The sequence below is a fragment of the Bufo gargarizans genome, chromosome 4, assembly GCF_014858855.1.
Source record: "Bufo gargarizans isolate SCDJY-AF-19 chromosome 4, ASM1485885v1, whole genome shotgun sequence".
NCBI classification, from domain to species: Eukaryota; Metazoa; Chordata; class Amphibia; order Anura; family Bufonidae; genus Bufo; species Bufo gargarizans.
In genome coordinates this window covers 110050261-110075201 of record NC_058083.1, presented here as the reverse complement: position 1 = coordinate 110075201, position 24941 = coordinate 110050261, and the positions used below count along the sequence as shown (strand labels likewise).

The window sequence follows — 24941 nt, the reverse complement described above, 5'->3', positions numbered from 1 at the left end:
GGCATTGTCCTCCATGAAGATGAAATAGCTCTGTGTTGTTCATGCAATGACTGGAATAATGACGTTATTCAAGTAGTATGGGCTTGTCACTGTACCATGGCAGCACAACTCCCATTACTTAACAAGAATACTATAAAAGAGAAACAATAAATTAAGGGAGCATTCACACGACCATGTTGGTTTTGCGGTCCGCAAATCACGGATCCGTGTATTCCGTATGTCTTCAGTTATCTTTCCGTTTCCGTAAGTCCGTATAATACGGACGTGGTGCTTCCGGGTGTCATCCGTTTTTCACGGTTCGCAAAAAACTGAAATGGGACTGAAATGGGGTTTCCTAGAATGTTTTCAGTCCAGGGGTCCGCAAAAAACGGATGACATACGGATGCATTTCCGTGTGCTATCTGTTTTTTACGGACCCGAGGACTTTCTATGGGACTGTTAAAGATGTGTGAATTTTATTCTATATTTTGTATATCAAGGATTGTAATGAGTTAACTTTTTCTACTTCCAAGTGCCCACCCACCCCCTCTTTGTTTTAAGACTGGAGGAGAGAGGGGGGCAAAGGCTGTGCTGTGAGAGGTGTCTGTTTTCTCATCCTTGTACAGGCGTCCCAACAAGGGAGCCATATAGAGAGTCATATAGACTGTGAAGGAGTGCATAAGCCAATTATATGGCTTGATGATGTATATATTATTCACTGCCTATAGAGAAGCACCTCTTTGAAGTGTCACATATGACGTAGGCAGTATTCTTGTTAGAATAAACTCCATTACAAAATGGCGATGGTAACCAGATGTTTACATTAGTTCACATTCCAAAGTAGGACCCAGACGCCAGGGTGCTATCTCCTCTCTCTTATCTCTTCTTCCTTTTTGACCAATGAAACAATGTTTAAGCCTCAGTGAAAGACTGCCCTCTTCTGAAGATGTATATACGCTTACCCCATGTAATAAAAGTTAGAGATTGCTTTGACCAACTTCTGTGTCAGCGTCTCGTCTCTCAGCCACGCGTGGATATTAACCCCTGGGGGGGGTACATTGATTTGGAACACCAAAGGGCATCTAAAATGCTCTAATTTAGGCCTCATGCACACGACCGATTTTTTTTTTTTAAGGTCCGCAAAAACGGGGTCCGTAGGTCCGTGATCCGTGACCGTTTTTTCGTCCGTGGGTCTTCCTTGATTTTTGGAGGATCCATGGACATGAAAGATGAAAAAAAAATCTGTCAAGTTTGCCATTGAAATGAAATGAAAGGAAAAAATGGACACGGATTACGGATCACGGACGCGGATGACAATCTTGTGTGCATCCGTGTTTTTTCACGGACCCATTGACTTGAATGTGTCCGTGAACCGTTGGCCGTTAAAAAAATAGGACAGGTCATATTTTTTTCACGGCCAGGAAACACGGATCACGGATGCGACTGCCAAACGGTGCATTTTCCGTTTTTTCCACGGACCCATTGAAAGTCAATGGGTCCGCGAAAAAAAAACGGACAACGGCCACGGATGCACACAACGGTCGTGTGCATGAGGCCTTAGGGCTACTTTGACAGGGCCACGGACCGCAATTTGCGGCCAAGTATAGGACATGTTCTAAAATAAAAGGAACGGACAGCACACGGATGACAATGAAAGGCATTCCGCAATTTTTGCGGACCCATAGAAATTAATGGGTTCGTGCATTGTCCGCAAAAATTGCGGAACGGACACGGAAGAAAAACAGTCGTGTGAATGCTCCCTTAGACACAGACACTTCTATGTGTGCATAAAATTGGCCGCAATGTTTGTTTAGGGTTAAATAATTTAATAAATAAAAACCAGAATAAAATATATATCATTTTAATAAATAACTAGTTAAAACCAACATACCATACTGCAGTCATAAAATAAGTCCACCCAGCAAAAGCTGGGGGACAACACCTCTACAACAAACATCGCAACTGAACAGGGGTGGGGTGGGGTGGGGCGGAACACAGTATTATAACTCTTCTGAGCCCCAACTGACACGAAACACCCGATAACCAGGTTTAAATAGAGGAATCCCGCCATTGGAGATGACAACAAATCACAGCTGTCAGATTTTCCCGCTCTGGTTCAAACATCCAATAAAAACCCCTGGCAACCCAGGGCAGATTAGGACAACAGGCTCCTATTTCAGTACAGCTGACCTCAAGTTGACCCCATCTCCTCAGGGTTCAGTTACCTGCAATAAATGACTCCACATACATATATGAGAATCGGGATTGGGGGGGGAGAAATAGCGAGAAACCTGAAAAATGTACAACCATATACATATAACTCCGAAACCACAAAAAATAGCTTATAGGGAGTGTGCCGTCATGTGTCCCCTTGAGCAAAAGCTCTGAGGGGGCCCTGACATTCACCAAGTGTAGACTTTGTGAATGGTAGACTGTTTTGACTAGACACACCTGCCCACACTGTAAGGGTACTTTCACACTTGCGGCAGGACGGATCCGACAGGCTGTTCACCCTGTCGGACCTGTCCTTCCGCTATTTCGCCGGACCGCCGCTCCGTCCCCATTGACTATAATGGGGATGGGGGCGGCGCAGTACAGCAGTGCACGGCGAAAGGCCGCTGGACTAAAAGTCCTGCATGTCCGACTTTGTAGTCCGGCGGCCTCTGACCGCGAACTGCCGTACTGCGCTGGAGCGCCGCCCCGTCCCCATTATAGTCAATGGAGACGGAGCGGCGGTCCAGCGGCACGGCGAAATAGCGGAAGGACGGATCCGACAGGGAGAACAGCCTGTCGGATCCGTCCTGCCGCAAGTGTGAAAGTACCCTAACAACACCACCACCGTGGCTGATGCATAGCGCTCTCCTTGACGTCTCCAACATCGTCAGCGGCCATCATTTCTGCTCATCGTGAATTGACTTTCATCAGTGAACAGCCCTGAGGCCCACTGGTCCCTCGTTGAGTGTTGATGATCCCTGGCCCACACAAGACGATAATGCCTGTGCCTGGTGGTTTGGTCAGGTCCCCTTCCAGGTCGTCTAGCACGCAGACCACGCTGATGTAAGAGTTTCGAATGGTCTCACGTAACACTTGGGTACCTCTCACCCCCCCTTAAATGTGCCAGGAGTTGTGTGGCATTTATCATCTGATTCCGCGGGGCATTGTTCACAGTGAAGAGGTCATCAGTGTTGGATGTGGCCAAATGACATTCACTTCTATGCCCTTCTGTGACTCTTCTAGTCTCTATGTATCTCTGTTGCAACCTGCTGATGACACTCTAAGCTCAGTGGCCACTTCCGTTTAACAACATCCTGCTTGAAGCCTCACAATGGCGAGGTACTGTTGATAAATTGGTGTCGTCTTGGTCTCCTGATGTCAAAGTGTGAACAGCATGATGAGGAGGACTGTTTAAATACCAATTCTAATTGAACCAGGAAATTTATTGGACGATTCATGGATCAAACACCTGTTGTGAATTTTGCCGTTAAGCTCCTTGTTAGAGAACAGCAAGTTCTGCAAAAAGCACTGAAACATTGAACAGTAGGACATGTGCATTCAGAAGTTTACAAAATGCCACATTAGGTTCACCTGTAAAGGTTATAGTGCGTTTTACGTTCATCCTGAAATTTCGCCCACAAGCCAAATATCCCCAAGTTTTTGTGAGTAGTGTATATTGGCCCAGTTATTGTCAATTTGGAAACGGAGCCAGTTTTAGTTTTTTTTTTTTTTTTCAGGGCCACTTTAATTTCCCAATCCACCCCTGGAAACGACAGTCGCACAAAAATCTATCCAAGTTGTATTTTTGTGCGACACATGACTTTCATGACAAAAAACGTCACGCGACACATGTCTCAGTGTAGTTGTACCCTTTTGTCATGGGACTTATTTGCGTTGTGTAGCCGTAGCCTAATACCCTCTTTTCCTTCATATCTGCTCCCAGTTGTGTCAGTATAAAATGTGAAGAGCATGGATGCAGTGGGACATAACACTTGCGCATTACCAGCTTGTTACTTTTGCATAGTGTGTGCCATATTCATTAAAGGGGTTGTTCACCCCCGAGGTCTTTCGGGCAGAGCTTCAGATCTGCGGTGGTAATTAGGGATGAGCGAATCGACTTCGGATGAAACATCCGAAGTCGATTCACATAAAACTTTGCGAAGCAATAACTTCGGCTCATCGGAGCCAATACATTCTAATACTGTACAGGTGACCCAGTGACGCATTGCAGGGGGGGGGGGTACACTTACTGCTTCAGCGGCCACGTGAATTGTGTCAGGCCGGATGTTGATGCGGCGAGACTGGGGATCTGCAGTGGCATAGGGGGAGTGAAAGAACCAGAACCCTACAGCGGGGATCGGGTAAGTATAATTCCCTCTTCCGAGTTGGCCACGCAGGGCGGTTTGCCCAGAGCTGAACAACCCCTTTAAAGGCTATTGACACCTTTGCACTAATTTGTTTTAAAGTTCATTTGCTTCCTGAATGCAAAATGAAAGGAGTTGACCACTATGCTACTGTATACATCGAATCTTAAACCCTTTGCAAAAAACTGTTAACTGTAGGTAATTTAAAGAGGTTCTCCAGCTTTTTAACTCTTTAGCTCCCTGCTGTGAAGGGAAGAATACTAACCTGCTATCTGCCACTTGGTTCTGGCTCCTTCGGTTCATCAGTACACTTGCTGTGCTGTGGGCTACGCTTGTAAACTTCTGGCACCGATGGAGGTCACGTGTCCTGCAGCAGCCAATGACTTGCCAAATGACATGCTGCATGGAGGACAATCGCCTAGCTGACTGTACTGCTAAATCTGGCTCATGTTTTTGAGGGCTATCTCTTATCTCTCCCTCCCTTCTATGAGTGTTAGAGATAGCAGGAGGGGGAAATTGGTTGTACATGGCAGATCAGAGTGTGGAGAGAGAGCAAAGCATCCAAAGCAAGGCAGGGGAAAACTGCAGCATCTTGCAAACCAAGATTCTGCGTGTATTACTGGGCCAGGACACAACTGTATGAGAAAAGTCTAAAACTGGTTGCATTTTACAAACTGCAAATTCAGGGTAGCTTCTAACATATGTACAAATATATTTTTTTGCATGGCTATAACGTTAAAGGGGTTCTGCACTTTTATTTAACTGCTGATCTATCCTCTGGATAGATCATCAGCTTCTGATCGGCGGGGGTCCGACACCCGGGACCTCCGCCGATCAGCTGTCTGAGAAGGCAGCGGCGCTCCAGCAGCGCCGCGGCCTTCTCACTGTTTACCGCCGGGCCGCCGGCCCACTGACGTCACGACTAGTATCAACTAGCGTGGGCGCGGCTGAGCTCTGTTCACTTGAATGGAGCTTAGCCGCGCCCACGCTAGTTGATACTAGTCGTGACGTCAGTAGGCGAGCGGTAAACAGTGAGAAGGCCGTGGCGCTGCTGGAGCGCCGCTGCCTTCTCAAACAGCTGATCTATCCAGAGGATAGAACATCAGTTAAATGAAAGTGCAGAACCCCTTTAATGTTACACATGCCAAACATTGTGTGACTTTCAAGCCTCACCCCCTTTACACTTTGCAATAGTCAAAAAGGTGTCAGGGACCTGATAAATGTGTTCACCTCCTTCCAGATAAATCTGCCCCTGTGTGTCCAACCCGCATGAGGCTGAGGCTATACACAGATGTGAGGTACCACCGCTCCTTGGTGTAGTTTTATTGCAATCAGACATCAACGTGGGCACAACTTTCTTTTCAGCCATTTCATGCAATTGTTAGAACGGTAATGAAATAGACGTGTTTGCCGCATGTAAAAATTTTGTGTAGGCTCCATCATATATCCACTAGCGGAAAATGAAAAAAGAACATCTGGAAAATGTAAGGGGATCGATCTGAGATTCCCAAATAAACGTGATATTGAATTAGCACCTGGATAATATCAACGCCATGTAACTGAACTTGCATTATATAATCCTTAACATACTGCCAGGTACTATCTCCGCGTTTTAGCTGTGAAAACGATCTTAATCATGATATTTTCGAAACTCGCTGGTAGTACCTGGAAGTATGTTACAGGATTTATTTTATTCAAGTTTAATAAAATGGAGTTGATTTTATCTGGGTGCTGAATCGATATCACGTGTATTTGGGATTTACTGCGCCTCTTGGAGCAGGATTCGTGCATCGGAATTACCACCCAGATGAGGCCAGCTAGTTGTACCTTCTACACTTTGAGCTGAGACTGACAGAGTATAAACTGCTAGTGGTGCTTGGTCAATGGTCACCCTTTATTTTGGGTTCTGCAGCAGGTTATATATTGAGTCGGCGGTCATTTTAAAGGGGTTATCCAACCTCTATGATTCCAATCCCCCTCCCCACCCCCTATGCCCGGCCACCTCATATAGGGCGGCTAGGCTAGGGAGGCTCGTACCCGTCGAGGCCTGCTATTGACTGTTGCCCTAATACTCCCCCTGTCGTTGGATGTTTTGATCCGTACGACGGGGAGATGCAGTGGCGGCCATGCGGGGAGCCACGCAGATGTCGGGGAGCAGGATAAATATAACCTATCGGGGGGGAGGGGGGTATTATAGGGATTGGATAACTCCTTTAATTCTGGATGGCATCTCCCCTTGCTGTGATACAAGCTGCCTCTCTGACATGGTAATGGTCATACAGATGCTGGATCTCCTCCTGTCATGTCATTCCAAGCTCTTTCAGCTTGGACCTATAGTTCGCCCAAGGTGGAAGCTCCTGCTATGCGTGGGAGATCCGTCACTCCATCCAGTCTAGATATTCCTGATGGGAGGAGACATCTGGTGATGGAGCTAGCCAGGAGAGCTGCTGGATACCCAGAAGAGCACATTGTGTAGTGCCGGCAGTGTACGGGCGAGCGTTATCCTAGAGCTCTCTGGTTGGTGTCTTCATGTTAATTAATACAGCATATGTGATACACATCTTTCCTGGTATTCTCCTCTTGCGGAGTATTATTATTCTGCATACTCGGGTACACTAATAGATATTGGTGAGATCTGACAGCACCAGGGTGACACACAGCGCGGTGACAGCTGTTCTCACACGTGACGACTGCTGCTTTCTTACATTCTGCATCACACTTGGCTTCTCACGTTTTCTGTGTGGGAGGACACACGACAGGAGACTCATGCTTCACCTTCTGGCTGATCAGAACCTCCATCTCGGTGTGGACTGGTTCTGTTCTTCTATTACTTATCTACATGTTTGCATCTGGAGCAGCTTGGACATAGAACCTCAGGATACCTAAGGGTGACCTGTGCCAAAGGTTAGACATTACAATGCTCCTAATATTTTTGAAGAAAAAGGGTCTATGCCCGTGGCTATGATGGATCCTTATTGAACATATCCATGATAAGGGATTATGAAGAAAGAGAGAACAAAAATTACGAAATAAAAATCATAGCTGAACCACAGGGCATTCAGGGTTTCTAGGGGAATGATACAATGTCTCCTGGAGATGCTCTCATTCCAGAATTCTGCTTTAAAAAAGTAGCAAAATGGGGCTTTTGCAACTTTTTGGGCTCACTTGTAGAAAAGTTTAGTGACTTTTTGCATTTTCACACCATTACAGTTTTGAAATATGGCTAGGGAACTGGGTGTGGCTAGTTATGTTAATGAGCTTTGCAGATTTATCGCTGAGACTTAAAAAAAAAGACACAATCTCTCTCCAGCGGGAGGATGGAGTAGGAAAACGGGGGCAGCTTTTCTAGAGTGTTAGGTTTAAAGGGGTTATCTGGGTATACATTTTCCCATTTCCCTGTGCTTCCCCTGCCCGGCAACTTACTATTGTACTTGCGCTAAGTTTTTTTGTCTCACTCCAGAGAGTGGTCATGTGACCTCCCCCTCTGCGGAGATTGTTTTTTCTCTGACATCACGACCAGGCCTCCCATGATCTCCTCTGTCAGAATCCCCGCCTTTATGGTCGTGATGTCAGACCCATGTGATCTTGGAATGGGCAGTTCGACGCTCTGGATCAAGCAGGGGAGTCCACTGATTGTCATATCAAAGCTATATGAGGGGGGGGGGACATTAGGAGGAGACAGCAAGGGGATGATGGAGGGTGTAGTACGCAGAGTTTTCAGACCAGGGAAGGGTGTAAAAGCAAAAAAATATACAATGCAACAGAACTCTGCAAGCCAAATAAAGTACAATAATGCCAAAGTAATAGAAAGTATTATGGTGCTAATGCTACGCTTATAAATTTGAGATGCTTGGCAAATACATTTTGTACAAAATTATTTGGGCCCGTCTGCCAAACGTCAAGGCGATCTCAGTAAAACGGGAACACTAAATACCACATTAACTGGTGCCAAACTGGCCTCCGTTACATACAGGGAATGCAGGTTCCACATGCATGCCGAGCCCACATTGTATTATGCCTCTTATGGTGCCACGATGGCCTCCATTATATTCAGGGGATGCAGGCTCCACTTGCATGCCGAACCCACACTATAAAATACCTCTTTGATGCCGGCCTCCATTTTGTTCAGGGAATGCAGGTTCCACTAGCATGCTGAGCCCACTCTGTATTCCTTCCTGCTGCCCAATGGCCTCCAATACATACAGGGAGAGCAGGCTAGAGCTTTATAGCTACACTAATTAAAATCAGCCTATGGGACAGACAGGTTAATCGGGAGTGCACGACCAACAGAGTCAGCCACACCTCCAATACAAAGTGCAAATTAAAATTGGGGGTCAGTCAGCACATCCAGTGCGCAGGTGCACGTTGCCATGGCTGAAAGCACAGAAGCAAAAAAATATACAATGCAACAGGACTCTGCAAACCAAATAAAGTACAACACCGGTGTGGTAGCAGTTTACAGTTCTGGCTGACCTTGCAGCGCACAGCACTAGGGGAGGTGTTGTGGCCGCGGCTCATCCACGCACACAACCTGGAAATTCAGGTTGTAAGCAATGGAGCGCAGCGGGAGCATGGAGACTGAAGAGAAGACTCACTCATGGAGACTGAAGAGAAGACTCAGGAGAAGTTGACAGGTTCACTATTATGCCCAGTAGGAGTCTAGATGAGGTTTACATTAAGTGACATTTTTTAGGATCCCGCACGACCCCTTTAAGGAAAAAACAAAGTTATCAAACAACGTGTGACACCTGATAAATGTAGCATAGCTTAAACGGAACCTGTCACTGGGATTTTGTGTAGCTGAGGACATGGGACATGGGCTGGGGACATGGGTTGCTAGATGGCCGCTAGCCCATCTGCAATACCCAGTCCCCTTAGCTCTGTGTGCTTTTATTTTGTAAAAAAAAAAACAATTTGATCCATATGCAAATAAAAATTAGATGAGTCCTGTCCCTGACTCATCTCATGGACAGGACACATCTCAGGGTAATTTGCATATGTAACAAATCAGTATTTTTTACACAATAAAAGCACACAGAACTATGGGGACTGGATATTGCGGATGTGTTAGCAGCCATCTAGCAACCCATGTCCTCAGCTCTATACCCAGAATCCAGGTGACAGGTTCCCTTTAAACCTGCTGATATCTGGTGGGGACATATTTCCACATAATAAATCGCTGTATTGCAGTACAGTCGCTTATGGGAATGGTTCTGCCGTCGGTCTCATTGGAGGACTTTGTATATTTCATTGCTGTTTGAGCTATTAGGGTACATTCATTATCTTCTTCTTGTATTTTTCTGTCTAGGGACCACATTATTTTTCGGAATGGCGTCTTCATTGGTACCACAGTCTCCTAATTCTGCACTGCACAGTCTTTCACTGCTGAGCAAGTCCTTTCCCCAGCTCCCCAGCCCACGAAGAAGAAGACATGGCGGGAGAGCCAGGAGCCACTGGAATACAGCCAGCCTGACAGGTATGCTCGCCACTGTCCTTAACCCCTTCCAACATGGAGGGGAGAGTTGATTTCCCACAGTTCAACATACAGTTAAAGGGGGTGTGCTGCGAAAATTAACATCTTTGAAACCAGCCCCTGGCTCTGAATACTTTTGTAAAAAAAAAGTAATTGCATGCAATTCAAAACCTAGTATAGAAACTAAAATCTATCTGTATAGCGCCACGTGCTGTTTGTTATTTTCCTTATTTCTTGTCCACCTCACAAAAGTGGTCGCACGCACTCAGTTAAAATTTTCGAGCTGGGCTGGGTCTAGCTTTGTTAGAAAGGTATCGCCATGTACTATATGATGTCTGATTTTCACAGGGATGACGTAGACACCGTAGTTGTGCGGGAGCGAGCTGAGATGTACAGCCAGGCTTTTGCTGCAACAGCAAGGATAGGAGTTAGCGCCACTCTTGGTAGTTTAACCCCTTAGATGGTGTACTCAAAAGTGCAGGAGCTCCCCCTTCTCCCATTGACGAGATTGCAAGGTGCTATGGCAGGTGGAGGTGTAACAATGGCCTCTTGGTCTGCCAAGTACAGAAGTCAAGTCTGTACCTTAGGCCTCTTGTGGGACTAATGGATATAGTTAAAAAAATGGAAAAAGGTTTCAAGTGTAAACAATGTGATACAAAATTGGTATCGCCCCCTCTGTGACGATCCGTCCTATAAAAGTTATCATGTTATTTAGTCCTTATGGTCAATGTGGTAGAATTTTTTTTTAACACGTGTGCACCAGAAAATTGGTGAACTTTACACCTGAAATCTACTCCAGGTCCCGCCGGTAGTAGATTTCAGCTCTGGCACATGAGGGGCCTGAGATGCGTCACCGGAGGCGTTGACCTTTTAATGATTGTGCCACATCTCAAGCCCAGCGTACAAAATGCCATTCTTAATAGATCTCCCCCAATGTGTTAATTTTTTTCCGGCGTGATAACTCTTTAAAGGCTCCTGACAATCCACAGAAATCCGCACAAGATTTGTTTACTGCTGTCAATCCAGCTACGTCTATAATGGAAGAAGCAAGGAACATTTTGGATTTCCTTTGTTAGGTAGGATCGGCTTCATTTTGGGGAGTATGCCCATTTGGGACTAGATTGTACAATCGTACCGTATAATGAAATCCAGCATTCCTATTCCATCTACTGTCAGGATACCCTCATAGACATTGGATGGTTGACCTTTCCAGTCTTAATCTACATGTTTGGCCGGCATACATATCCGGTGTACGGCCACCTTTACTGTGGTACTATGTTCTATATCTTTTTTTCTCAGGGGAGGACTGGAGCTCTTACAGTCTGTCTTCAGTTGCCAGCAACAGTCTGCTGCGTTCCCCCAGCGGTCTACCTACCCCAGATGACACCATCCACTCTCTACCATCATGTGTACGGAGCTCAAGCAGAGCTGTACTGACTGTGGACACCAAGACCACACAGGTAATAAAGCATCTATCCCAGTGTGCTGCCTGATAGTGATACGTACCGTATCTAACGGTGGATTGTATCTTTAAAAACAAGAAAAAGCTTTGCTTTCTAGTTAAATTTAGTGGCTAACTCCACATCAAGCGGTGACATTAAGCATGCCGATTAAGCAAGGATTATGATGTGGATTATGTATGTCAGTGTGGGAATCCCGAAAACTAAAGATAGGCTTATTTCCTGGGATGCTAAGAGCTAAGCTTGCTTTTTCTTGATCAAGGACCATAACACTGTAAGGCCCCTTTCACACGGGCGAGTTTTCCGCGCAGGTGCAATGCGTGAAGTGAACGCATTGCACTCGCACTGAATCCGGACCCATTCATTTCTATGGGGCTGTGCACATGAGCGGTGACTTTCACGCATCACTTGTGCGTTGCGTGAAAATCGCAGCAAGCTCTATTTTGTGCGTTTTTCACGCAATGCAGGCCCCCATAGAAGTGAATGGGGCTCCGTGAAAATCGCAAGCAAGTGCGGATGCGGTGCAATTTTCATGCACGGTTGCTAGGAGACGATCGGGATGGGGACCCGATCATTATTATTTTCCCTTATAACATGGTTATAAGGGAAAATAATACCATTCTGACAGAATGCATAGTACAATAGGGCTGGAGAGGTTAAAAAAAAATAAAAAAAAATAAATATTTAACTCGCCTTAATCCACTTGTTCACTCAGCCGGCTTCTCTTCTGTCTTCATCTGTGGGGAAAAGGACCTTTGATGACGTCACTGCAATAATCACATGGTCCATCACCTGATCCATCACTATGGTAAAATATCATGTGATGGGCGCAGTGACGTCATCAAAGGTCCTATTCCTCAAAGAAGACAGAAGGAGATGCCGGCTGCGGGAACAAGTGGATTAAGGTGAGTTAAATTATTATTATTTTTTTTTAACCCCTCCAGCCCTGTTGTACTCTGCATTCTGTATTCAGAATGCTATTATTTACCCTTATAACCATGTTATAAGGGGAAATAATACAATCTACACAACCTTGAACCCAAAACTGAACTTTTGTGAAGAAGTTCGGGTTTGGGTACCACATTCAGTTTTTTATCACGTGCGTGCAAAACACATTGCACCTGCGCGATAAATTGAACAACTGAACGCAATCGCAGTCAAAACTGACTACAATTGCATACCTACTCGCGCGGGTTTGCCACAACGCATCCGGACCTTATAAGGACACGCTCGTGTGAAAGAGGCCTACGTTTTTTTTATCCTGAAATGCTCCACCGGCCTTAAGGTTCCTCTTGAATGTCTAGAGACACCTTTTGAATGTTCATTTTCCTTCTATATGCAAAATACAGCAACTTTCTAAATGCATACATTTTTGCTGTTGTAGACTTTTTCCACATAGCTGTCTATCCTGCTACTCCTTACATAGATTTGACAGAACACTGCTCCTGGCTGTGTTGGCGCTATTTGCTTTCCCCTTCCCTTTTCTAAGTATTAGCAATCCCATTGGGGAGGAAAGGAGGTTTTACATTGCAGATCAGAGTGTGGAGAGGGAGGAAATATTTTTCAGGGAGGATGGATCACACAAGCTGTAATGCATCAGAGTGTAGATAGAGAGGGGAAGGGACATGGCAGGGAGAGGGGAAGAGAGCACAAATTGCAGACTCAGTAAGGGTGGGGGGAATCACACATTTCTAAAGATCAGCGTCTTTCAGTACAAGTGAGAGGAGATCCCTCATCAGCTGTAAAATGGTAAATTAGTCCAGAAACGTAATTGTGCTGATATACGAGAGCAATTGAAGGCATCAGCATTAGGGATGAGCGAACTCGAACTGTATAGTTCGGGTTCGTACCGAATTTTGGGGTGTCCGTGACACGGACCCGAACCCGGACATTTTCGTAAAAGTCCGGGTTCGGGTTCGGTGTTCGTCGCTTTCTTCGCGCTTTTGTGACGCTTTCTTGGCGCTTTTTGAAAGGCTGCAAAGCAGCCAATCAACAAGCGTCATACTACTTGCCCCAAGAGGCCATCACAGCCATGCCTACTATTGGCATGGCTGTGATTGGCCAGAGCACCATGTGACCCAGCCTCTATTTAAGCTGGAGTCACATAGCGCCGCCCGTCACTCTGCTCTGATTAGCGTAGGGAGAGGTTGCGGCTGCGACAGTAGGGCGAGATTAGGCAGATTAACTCCTCCAAAGGACTTGATTAACTGATCGATCTGCAGCTGTGGATCATTGAGCTGCTGATCCTCAATTGCTCACTGTTTTTAGGCTGCCCAGACCGTTTGTCAGTCACATTTTTCTGGGGTGATCGGCGGCCATTTTGTGTCTTGTGGTGCGCCAGCACAAGCTGCGACCAAGTGCATTTAACCCTCAATGGTGTGGTTGTTTTTTGGCTAAAGCCTACATCAGGGTGAAGCTGTCACACCAAGTGCATTTAACCAGCAATAGTCTGTTCATTTTTTGGCCATATACAAAATCAGGGGCAAGCTGCGCCTGTCACCAAGTGCATTTAACCCTCAATGGTGTGGTTGTTTTTTGGCTAAAGCCTACATCAGGGTGAAGCTGTCACACCAAGTGCATTTAACCAGCAATAGTCTGTTCATTTTTTGGCCATATACTAAATCAGGGGCAAGCTGCGCCTGTCACCAAGTGCATTTAACCCTCAATGGTGTGGTTGTTTTTTGGCTAAAGCCTACATCAGGGTGAAGCTGTCACACCAAGTGCATTTAACCAGCAATAGTCTGTTTATTTTTTGGCCATATCCCAGTCTAATTCTGTCACTAAATCCATACCGGTCACCCAGCGCCTAAATACTAGGCCTCAAATTTATATCCCGCTAAATCTGTCCTTAGTGCTGTAGCTGGGCGAGTTATTTAGTGTCCGTTCAAGCACATTTCTTGTTCTGGGTTGAAATACAATTCCCAATTTAGCAATTTCATAATTTAGTGGTTTCTGCTATATCAGAGCTATTTGAAATCTATCCCTAAAAGGGTATATAATATTCAAGGTGCACATTGGGTCATTCAGAATAACTTCACACACACCCGCTACTGTGTATTTCCAAGTCTAATTCTGGCACTAAACCCATACCTGTCACCCAGCGCCTAAATACTAGGCCTCAAATTTATATCCCGCTAAATCTGTCCCTAGTGCTGTAGCTGGGCGAGTTATTTAGTGTCCGTTCAAGCACATTTCTTGTTCTGGGTTGAAATACAATTCCCAATTTAGCAATTTCATAATTTAGTGGTTTCTGCTATATCAGAGCTATTTGAAATCTATCCCTAAAAGGGTATATAATATTCAAGGTGCACATTGGGTCATTCAGAATAACTTCACACACACCCGCTACTGTGTATTTCCAAGTCTAATTCTGGCACTAAACCCATACCTGTCACCCAGCGCCTAAATACTAGGCCTCAAATTTATATCCCGCTAAATCTGTCCTTAGTGCTGTAGCTGGGCGAGTTATTTAGTGTCCGTTCAAGCACATTTCTTGTTCTGGGTTGAAATACAATTCCCAATTTAGCAATTTCATAATTTAGTGGTTTCTGCTATATCAGAGCTATTTGAAATCTATCCCTAAAAGGGTATATAATATTCAAGGTGCACATTGGGTCATTCAGAATAACTTCACACACACCCGCTACTGTGTATTTCCAAGTCTAATTCTGGCACTAAACCCATACCTGTCACCCAGCGCCTAAATACTAGGCCTCAAATTTATATCCCGCTAAATCTGTCCTTAGTGCTGTAGCTGGGCGAGTTATTTAGTGTCCGTTCAAGCACATTTCTTGTTCTGGGTTGAAATACAATTCCCAATTTAGCAATTTCATAATTTAGTGGTTTCTGCTATATCAGAGCTATTTGAAATCTATCCCTAAAAGGGTATATAATATTCAAGGTGCACATTGGGTCATTCAGAATAACTTCACACACACCCGCTACTGTGTATTTCCAAGTCTAATTCTGGCACTAAACCCATACCTGTCACCCAGCGCCTAAATACTAGGCCTCAAATTTATATCCCGCTAAATCTGTCCTTAGTGCTGTAGCTGGGCGAGTTATTTAGTGTCCGTTCAAGCACATTTCTTGTTCTGGGTTGAAATACAATTCCCAATTTAGCAATTTCATAATTTAGTGGTTTCTGCTATATCAGAGCTATTTGAAATCTATCCCTAAAAGGGTATATAATATTCAAGGTGCACATTGGGTCATTCAGAATAACTTCACACACACCCGCTACTGTGTATTTCCAAGTCTAATTCTGGCACTAAACCCATACCTGTCACCCAGCGCCTAAATACTAGGCCTCAAATTTATATCCAGCTAAATCTGTCCCTAGTGCTGTAGCTGGGCGAGTTATTTAGTGTCCGTTCAAGCACATTTCTTGTTCTGGGTTGAAATACAATTCCCAATTTAGCAATTTCATAATTTAGTGGTTTCTGCTATATCAGAGCTATTTGAAATCTATCCCTAAAAGGGTATATAATATTCAAGGTGCACATTGGGTCATTCAGAATAACTTCACACACACCCGCTACTGTGTATTTCCAAGTCTAATTCTGGCACTAAACCCATACCTGTCACCCAGCGCCTAAATACTAGGCCTCAAATTTATATCCCGCTAAATCTGTCCTTAGTGCTGTAGCTGGGCGAGTTATTTAGTGTCCGTTCAAGCACATTTCTTGTTCTGGGTTGAAATACAATTCCCAATTTAGCAATTTCATAATTTAGTGGTTTCTGCTATATCAGAGCTATTTGAAATCTATCCCTAAAAGGGTATATAATATTCAAGGTGCACATTGGGTCATTCAGAATAACTTCACACACACCCGCTACTGTGTATTTCCAAGTCTAATTCTGGCACTAAACCCATACCTGTCACCCAGCGCCTAAATACTAGGCCTCAAATTTATATCCAGCTAAATCTGTCCCTAGTGCTGTAGCTGGGCGAGTTATTTAGTGTCCGTTCAAGCACATTTCTTGTTCTGGGTTGAAATACAATTCCCAATTTAGCAATTTCATAATTTAGTGGTTTCTGCTATATCAGAGCTATTTGAAATCTATCCCTAAAAGGGTATATAATATTCAAGGTGCACATTGGGTCATTCAGAATAACTTCACACACACCCGCTACTGTGTATTTCCAAGTCTAATTCTGGCACTAAACCCATACCTGTCACCCAGCGCCTAAATACTAGGCCTCAAATTTATATCCCGCTAAATCTGTCCTTAGTGCTGTAGCTGGGCGAGTTATTTAGTGTCCGTTCAAGCACATTTCTTGTTCTGGGTTGAAATACAATTCCCAATTTAGCAATTTCATAATTTAGTGGTTTCTGCTATATCAGAGCTATTTGAAATCTATCCCTAAAAGGGTATATAATATTCAAGGTGCACATTGGGTCATTCAGAATAACTTCACACACACCCGCTACTGTGTATTTCCAAGTCTAATTCTGGCACTAAACCCATACCTGTCACCCAGCGCCTAAATACTAGGCCTCAAATTTATATCCCGCTAAATCTGTCCTTAGTGCTGTAGCTGGGCGAGTTATTTAGTGTCCGTTCAAGCACATTTCTTGTTCTGGGTTGAAATACAATTCCCAATTTAGCAATTTCATAATTTAGTGGTTTCTGCTATATCAGAGCTATTTGAAATCTATCCCTAAAAGGGTATATAATATTCAAGGTGCACATTGGGTCATTCAGAATAACTTCACACACACCCGCTACTGTGTATTTCCAAGTCTAATTCTGGCACTAAACCCATACCTGTCACCCAGCGCCTAAATACTAGGCCTCAAATTTATATCCCGCTAAATCTGTCCCTAGTGCTGTAGCTGGGCGAGTTATTTAGTGTCCGTTCAAGCACATTTCTTGTTCTGGGTTGAAATACAATTCCCAATTTAGCAATTTCATAATTTAGTGGTTTCTGCTATATCAGAGCTATTTGAAATCTATCCCTAAAAGGGTATATAATATTCAAGGTGCACATAGGGTCATTCAGAATAACTTCACACACCCGCTACTGTGCATTTCCAAATCTAATTCTGTCACTAAACCCATACCTGTCACCCAGCGCCTAAATACTAGGCCTCAAATTTATATCCCGCTAAATCTCTCGTTACCGCTGTCCTGTTGTGGCTGGGAAAGTTATTTAGTGTCCGTCAAAGCACATTTTTTGTTCTGGGTTGAAATACAATTCCCAATTTAGCAATTTCATAATTTAGTCGTTTCTGCTATATCAGAGCTATTTGAAATCTATCCCTAAAAGGGTAGATCATATTGAAGGTGCACATAGGGTCATTCAGAATAACTTCACACACACGCTTCTGTGCATTTCCAAGTCTAATTCTGTCACTAAATCCATACCGGTCACCCAGCGCCTAAATACTAGGCCTCAAATTTATATCCCGCTGAATTTGAATACAATACATTGGGCCAAATAATATATTTGTTGTTGTGGTGAACCATAACAATGAGAAAAACATCTAGTAAGGGACGCGGACGTGGACATGGTCGTGGTGGTGTTAGTGGACCCTCTGGTGCTGGGAGAGGACGTGGCCGTTCTGCCACATCCACACGTCCTAGTGTACCAACTACCTCAGGTCCCAGTAGCCGCCAGAATTTACAGCGATATATGGTGGGGCCCAATGCCGTTCTAAGGATGGTAAGGCCTGAGCAGGTACAGGCATTAGTCAATTGGGTGGCCGACAGTGGATCCAGCACGTTCACATTATCTCCCACCCAGTCTTCTGCAGAAAGCGCACAGATGGCGCCTGAAAACCAACCCCATCAGTCTGTCACATCACCCCCATGCATACCAGGGAAACTGTCTCAGCCTCAAGTTATGCAGCAGTCTCTTATGCTGTTTGAAGACTCCGCTGGCAGGGTTTCCCAAGGGCATCCACCTAGCCCTTCCCCAGCGGTGAAAGACATAGAATGCACTGACGCACAACCACTTATGTTTCCTGATGATGAGGACATGGGAATACCACCTCAGCATGTCTCTGATGATGACGAAACACAGGTGCCAACTGCTGCGTCTTTCTGCAGTGTGCAGACTGAACAGGAGGTCAGGGATCAAGACTGGGTGGAAGACGATGCAGGGGACGATGAGGTCCTAGACCCCACATGGAATGAAGGTCGTGCCACTGACTTTCACAGTTCGGAGGAAGAGGCAGTGGTGAGACCGAGCCAACAGCGTAGCAAAAGAGGGAGCAGTGGGCAAAAGCAGAACACCCGCCGCCAAGAGACTCCGCCTGCTACTGACCGCCGCCATCTGGGACCGAGCACCCCAAAGGCAGCTTCAAGGAGTTCCCTGGCATGGCACTTCTTCAAACAATGTGCTGACGACAAGACCCGAGTGGTTTGCACGCTGTGCCATCAGAGCCTGAAGCGAGGCATTAACGTTCTGAACCTGAGCACAACCTGCATGACCAGGCACCTGCATGCAAAGCATGAACTGCAGTGGAGTAAACACCTTAAAACCAAGGAAGTCACTCAGGCTCCCCCTGCTACCTCTTCTGCTGCTGCCGCCTCGGCCTATTCTGCTGCTGCCGCCTCGGCCTCTTCCTCCGCCTCTGGAGGAACGTTGGCACCTGCCGCCCAGCAAACAGGGGATGTACCACCAACACCACCACCACCACCTCCGTCACCAAGCGTCTCAACCATGTCACACGCCAGCGTTCAGCTCTCCATCTCACAAACATTTGATAGAAAGCGTAAATTCCCACCTAGCCACCCTCGATCCCTGGCCCTGAATGCCAGCATTTCTAAACTACTGGCCTATGAAATGCTGTCATTTAGGCTGGTGGACACAGACAGCTTCAAACAGCTCATGTCGCTTGCTGTCCCACAGTATGTTGTTCCCAGCCGGCACTACTTCTCCAAGAGAGCCGTGCCTTCCCTGCACAACCAAGTATCCGATAAAATCAAGTGTGCACTGCGCAACGCCATCTGTGGCAAGGTCCACCTAACCACAGATACGTGGACCAGTAAGCACGGCCAGGGACGCTATATCTCCCTAACTGCACACTGGGTAAATGTAGTGGCAGCTGGGCCCCAGGCGGAGAGCTGTTTGGCGCACGTCCTTCCGCCGCCAAGGATCGCAGGGCAACATTCTTTGCCTCCTGTTGCCACCTCCTCCTTCTCGGCTTCCTCCTCCTCTTCTTCCACCTGCTCATCCAGTCAGCCACACACCTTCACCACCAACTTCAGCACAGCCCGGGGTAAACGTCAGCAGGCCATTCTGAAACTCATATGTTTGGGGGACAGGCCCCACACCGCACAGGAGTTGTGGCGGGGTATAGAACAACAGACCGACGAGTGGTTGCTGCCGGTGAGCCTCAAGCCCGGCCTGGTGGTGTGTGATAATGGGCGAAATCTCGTTGCAGCTCTGGGACTAGCCAATTTGACGCACATCCCTTGCTTGGCGCATGTGCTGAATTTGGTGGTGCAGAAGTTCATTCACAACTACCCCGACATGTCAGAGCTGCTGCATAAAGTGCGGGCCGTCTGTTCGCGCTTCCGGCGTTCACATCCTGCTGCTGCTCGCCTGTCTGCGCTACAGCGTAACTTCGGCCTTCCCGCTCACCGCCTCATATGCGACGTGCCCACCAGGTGGAACTCCACCTTGCACATGCTGGACAGACTGTGCGAGCAGCAGCAGGCCATAGTGGAGTTTCAGCTGCAGCACGCACGGGTCAGTCGCACTACAGAACAGCACCACTTCACCACCAATGACTGGGCCTCCATGCGAGACCTGTGTGCCCTGTTGCGCTGTTTCGAGTACTCCACCAACATGGCCAGTGGCGATGACACCGTTATCAGCGTTACAATACCACTTCTATGTCTCCTTGAGAAAACACTTAGGGCGATGATGGAAGAGGAGGTGGCCCAGGAGGAGGAGGAGGAGGAGGAGGAAGAGGGGTCATTTTTAGCACTTTCAGGCCAGTCTCTTCGAAGTGACTCAGAGGGAGGTTTTTGGCAACAGCAGAGGCCAGGTACAAATGTGGCCAGCTCGGGTCCATCACTGGTGCGTGGCTGGGGGGAAAGGCAGGACGATGACGATACGCCTCCCACAGAGGACAGCTTGTCCTTACCCCTGGGCAGCCTGGCACACATGAGCGACTACATGCTGCAGTGCCTGCGCAACGACAGCAGAGTTGCCCACATTTTAACCTGTGCGGACTACTGGGTTGCCACCCTGCTGGATCCACGCTACAAAGACAATGTGCCCACCTTACTTCCTGCACTGGAGCGTGATAGGAAGATGCGCGAGTACAAGCGCACGTTGGTAGACGCGCTACTGAGAGCATTCCCAAATGTCACAGGGGAACAAGTGGAAGCCCAAGGCCAAGGCAGAGGAGGAGCAAGAGGTCGCCAAGGCAGCTGTGTCACGGCCAGCTCCTCTGAGGGCAGGGTTAGCATGGCAGAGATGTGGAAAACTTTTGTCAACACGCCACAGCTAACTGCACCACCACCTGATACGCAACGTGTTAGCAGGAGGCAACATTTCACTAACATGGTGGAACAGTACGTGTGCACACCCCTCCACGTACTGACTGATGGTTCGGCCCCATTCAACTTCTGGGTCTCTAAATTGTCCACGTGGCCAGAGCTAGCCTTTTATGCCTTGGAGGTGCTGGCCTGCCCGGCGGCCAGCGTTTTGTCTGAACGTGTATTCAGCACGGCAGGGGGCGTCATTACAGACAAACGCAGCCGCCTGTCTACAGCCAATGTGGACAAGCTGACGTTCATAAAAATGAACCAGGCATGGATCCCACAGGACCTGTCCGTCCCTTGTCCAGATTAGACATTAACTACCTCCCCATAACCATATATTATTGGACTCCAGGGCACTTCCTCATTCAATCCTATTTTTATTTTCATTTTACCATTATATTGCGAGGCTACCCAAAGTTGAATGAACCTCTCCTCTGCCTGTGTGCTAGGCCTAAATATATGCCAATGGACTGTTGCAGTGGTGGCTGACGTGAAGCCTCATTCTCTGCTATGACATGCAGACTGATTCTCTGCTGACATGAAGACAGATTCTCTGTTACGGGACCTCTCTGCTCTGCCTGTGTGCTAGGCCTAAATATATGCCAATGGACTGTTGCAGTGGTGGCTGACGTGAAGCCTCATTCTCTGCTATGACATGCAGACTGATTCTCTGCTGACATGAAGCCAGATTGTCTGTTACGGGACCTCTCTGCTCTGCCTGTGTGCTAGGCCTAAATATATGCCAATGGACTGTTGCAGTGGTGGCTGACGTGAAGCCTGATTCTCTGCTATGACATGCAGACTGATTCTCTGCTGACATGAAGCCAGATTGTCTGTTACGGGACCTCTCTGCTCTGCCTGTGTGCTAGGCCTAAATATATGCCAATGGACTGTTGCAGTGGTGGGTGACGTGAAGCCTCATTCTCTGCTATGACATGCAGACTGATTCTCTGCTGACATGAAGACAGATTCTCTGTTACGGGACCTCCCTCCTCTGCCTGGGTGCTGGGCCTAAATATATGCCAATGGACTGTTGCAGTGGTGGCTGACATGAAGCCTGATTCTCTGCTATGACATGCAGACTAATTCTCTGCTGACATGAAGCCAGATTGTCTGTTACGGGACCTCTCTCCTCTGCCTGGGTGCTGGGCCTAAATTTATGACAATGGACTGTTGCAGTGGTGGCTGACGTGAAGCCTGATTCTCTGCTATGACATGCAGACTGATTCTCTGCTGACATGAAGCCAGATTGTCTGTTACGGGACCTCTCTGCTCTGCCTGTGTGCTAGGCCTAAATATATGCCAATGGACTGTTGCAGTGGTGGCTGACGTGAAGCCTCATTCTCTGCTATGACATGCAGACTGATTCTCTGCTGACATGAAGCCAGATTGTCTGTTACGGGACCTCTCTGCTCTGCCTGTGTGCTAGGCCTAAATATATGCCAATGGACTGTTGCAGTGGTGGGTGACGTGAAGCCTCATTCTCTGCTATGACATGCAGACTGATTCTCTGCTGACATGAAGCCAGATTCTCTGTTACGGGACCTCTCTCCTCTGCCTGTGTGTGTGCTGGGCCTAAATATATGCCAATGGACTGTTGCAGTGGTGGCTGACGTGAAGCCTGATTCTCTGCTATGACATGCAGACTGATTCTCTGCTGACATGAAGCCAGATTGTCTGTTACGGGACCTCTCTCCTCTGCCTGTGTGTGTGCTGGGCCTAAATATATGCCAATGGACTGTTGCAGTGGTGGCTGACGTGAAGCCTCATTCTCTGCTATGACATGCAGACTAATTCTCTGCTGACATGAAGACAGATTCTCTGTTACGGGACCTCTCTCCTCTGCCTGGGTGCCGGGGCCTAAATATCTGAGAATGGACTGTTCCAGTGGTGGGTGACGGGAAGCCAGATTCTCTGCTATGGAACCTCTCTCCAATTGATTTTGGTTAATTTTTATTTATTTAATTTTTATTTTAATTCATTTCCCTATCCACATTTGTTTGCAGGGGATTTACCTACATGTTGCTGCCTTTTGCAGCCCTCTAGCTCTTTCCTGGGCTGTTTTACAGCCTTTTTAGTGCCGAAAAGTTCGGGTCCCCATTGACTTCAATGGGGTTCGGGTTCGGGACGAAGTTCGGATCGGGTTCGGATCCCGAACCCGAACATTTCCGGGATGTTCGGCCGAACTTCTCGAACCCGAACATCCAGGTGTTCGCTCAACTCTAATCAGCATCTTAGACACACAGACCTCACATCTAGCATGTGTTACTGGGAGGGACACGACCACATTAGAAAATGTTGAGACTTGGAGCAGGTTCCAAAATCAGAGTGTTTGAAAATACATAAAGGTTGCAGACTAGCATATACTGATTGGCCACTTTATTAGAGATACCTGCGCTTTTGTGATTGCTACTTCCCTGTGAGTGCAGCATGAAATCAAGTGAGCAAGTATTTCATGGATCAGTTTGTGTAAATCCACATTTAGAATTTGAAAATCTAGTGACCTGAGCGACTTAAAATGAGGGCTCATGCACACGACTGTGCCGTTTTTTGCGGATCCGCAAAAAACGGATGCCGCTAATGTGCCTTCCACAATTTTCGGAACGGAACATGAGGCCCATTATAGAAATGCCTATTCTTGTCCGCAAAACAGACAAGAATAGGACATGTCTCATAATTTTTGCGGAGCCACGGAACGGAGCAACGGATGCGGACAGCAGCTGTCCGCATCTATTGCGGACCCATTGTAATGAATGGTTTCGTATACGGACCGTATACAGAATCAAAATACGGTCCGTATACGGAACGCAAAAAACGTTTGTGTGCATGAGCCCTAAGGTACATTCATTAAAGCGAAATAAAGGGGTTATCTTGGCTTTTAATATTGGTAACCTATCCTCAGGATAGGTCATCCATATTAGATCGGCGGGGGTCTGACACCCGGCATCCCCGCCATTCAGCTGCATGAGGAGACTGCGCGTGCAGTGCGCACGTGCCGTCTCTCTTCCTGCTCACTGCTGCTTTGCCATAGACAGCAGCGGTGAACAGGAAGAGAGACGGGAGACGGCACGTGCGCACTACGTCTCCTTATACAGCTGACCGGTGAGGGTGCCGGGTGTCGGACCCCCGCCGATCTGATATTGATGACTTATCCTGATGATAGGTTATCAATATTAAAAGCCCGGACAACCCCTTTAAATGAGGCTAGTATTTTAAAAAAAACTGCAAACCTTCTGGCGTTTTCTCATGCAACGGTGTCGAGAATATACTAAGAATGGTGCGATCAAAGAAAAACATGCAGCAAAAGGGGATCTTGCGGATGTAAACAACTCATTACTGAAAGGCGTTAGAGGAGAATCATTTTGAATAACAGGCAGTGCTCCAACTAATGTGTCTGAAGGCACAACTTGTTTCTTAGCGTGGATGGACTGTAACAGCAGACAGCCAGTTCAAAATGCTGTTGCTGTCTGAGGGAACAAAAAGGCAAGACTCCATTGGTCAACTCAATAGAGAGCAGAACCTGTTGTCACAGCGAAGCCGCTGCAGTCCCGCTCTTCTTACCTTGCAGACCGGACCTGTCTCCAGCTGTTATCCTTCGGGCAGGCCTGGCCACCAGGACTGATCTGTCTCCCTTTGCAGGCTGTGGTGTTTGCAGGGCTCACACACATGCTCCCTCAGGCTCTTAAAGGGCCAATGCCAGTACCCTAATCTTTACCAGCCAATCAATGGCAACCTGTGGTTATCTAAGACACCTTCTCTAGTTGGAAGGTGCCTGAGCAATAGGTGTCTGAACTTGCTAAGTTCCCTGCAAAGGTTTTCTATTCTGTTGTCTGCCCATGTACCAACCTCTTCCTAAATCCCGACTCTGATCCTCCCCTGCCTGACCTGACTTGTGCCTGAATACCGTTTTGATGCTCTGCTGCCTTCCCTGACCTCAGACCTGTTTCATATATTCGCATATCTCTTTCTGCCGTGACCTTGGCCTGTTACTGACTACAAGTTTCCTGATCTCCTAAAGCCATGCACTGGTGTCTCTAACCCCTGTAGGTTAGCTGTCAACCACACCGGAACTACTCCACGAGGTGGTAGTAACAGATTACTGCAGCTAGCTCCCATTCAAATGAATGGATCAACCATTTCTAGAATCTGGAAAGCCCATTTAAG

The 24941-nt window shown here is 46.5% G+C and overlaps 1 protein-coding gene across 2 annotated transcripts in view; it reads left to right on the top strand.

The window, feature by feature from the left end:
- The window catches only part of PASK (PAS domain containing serine/threonine kinase), a 58174-nt gene that overhangs the window by 2284 nt on the left and 30949 nt on the right, over nucleotides 1-24941 (top strand). For both annotated transcript variants that reach the window (XM_044290339.1, XM_044290338.1), the window contains exons 2-3: nucleotides 9646-9813; nucleotides 11110-11270. In XM_044290339.1, the coding sequence (XP_044146274.1) occupies nucleotides 9666-9813; nucleotides 11110-11270 (309 nt within the window). In that variant the 5' untranslated portion in view covers nucleotides 9646-9665. The remainder of the gene's footprint in view (nucleotides 1-9645; nucleotides 9814-11109; nucleotides 11271-24941) is intronic.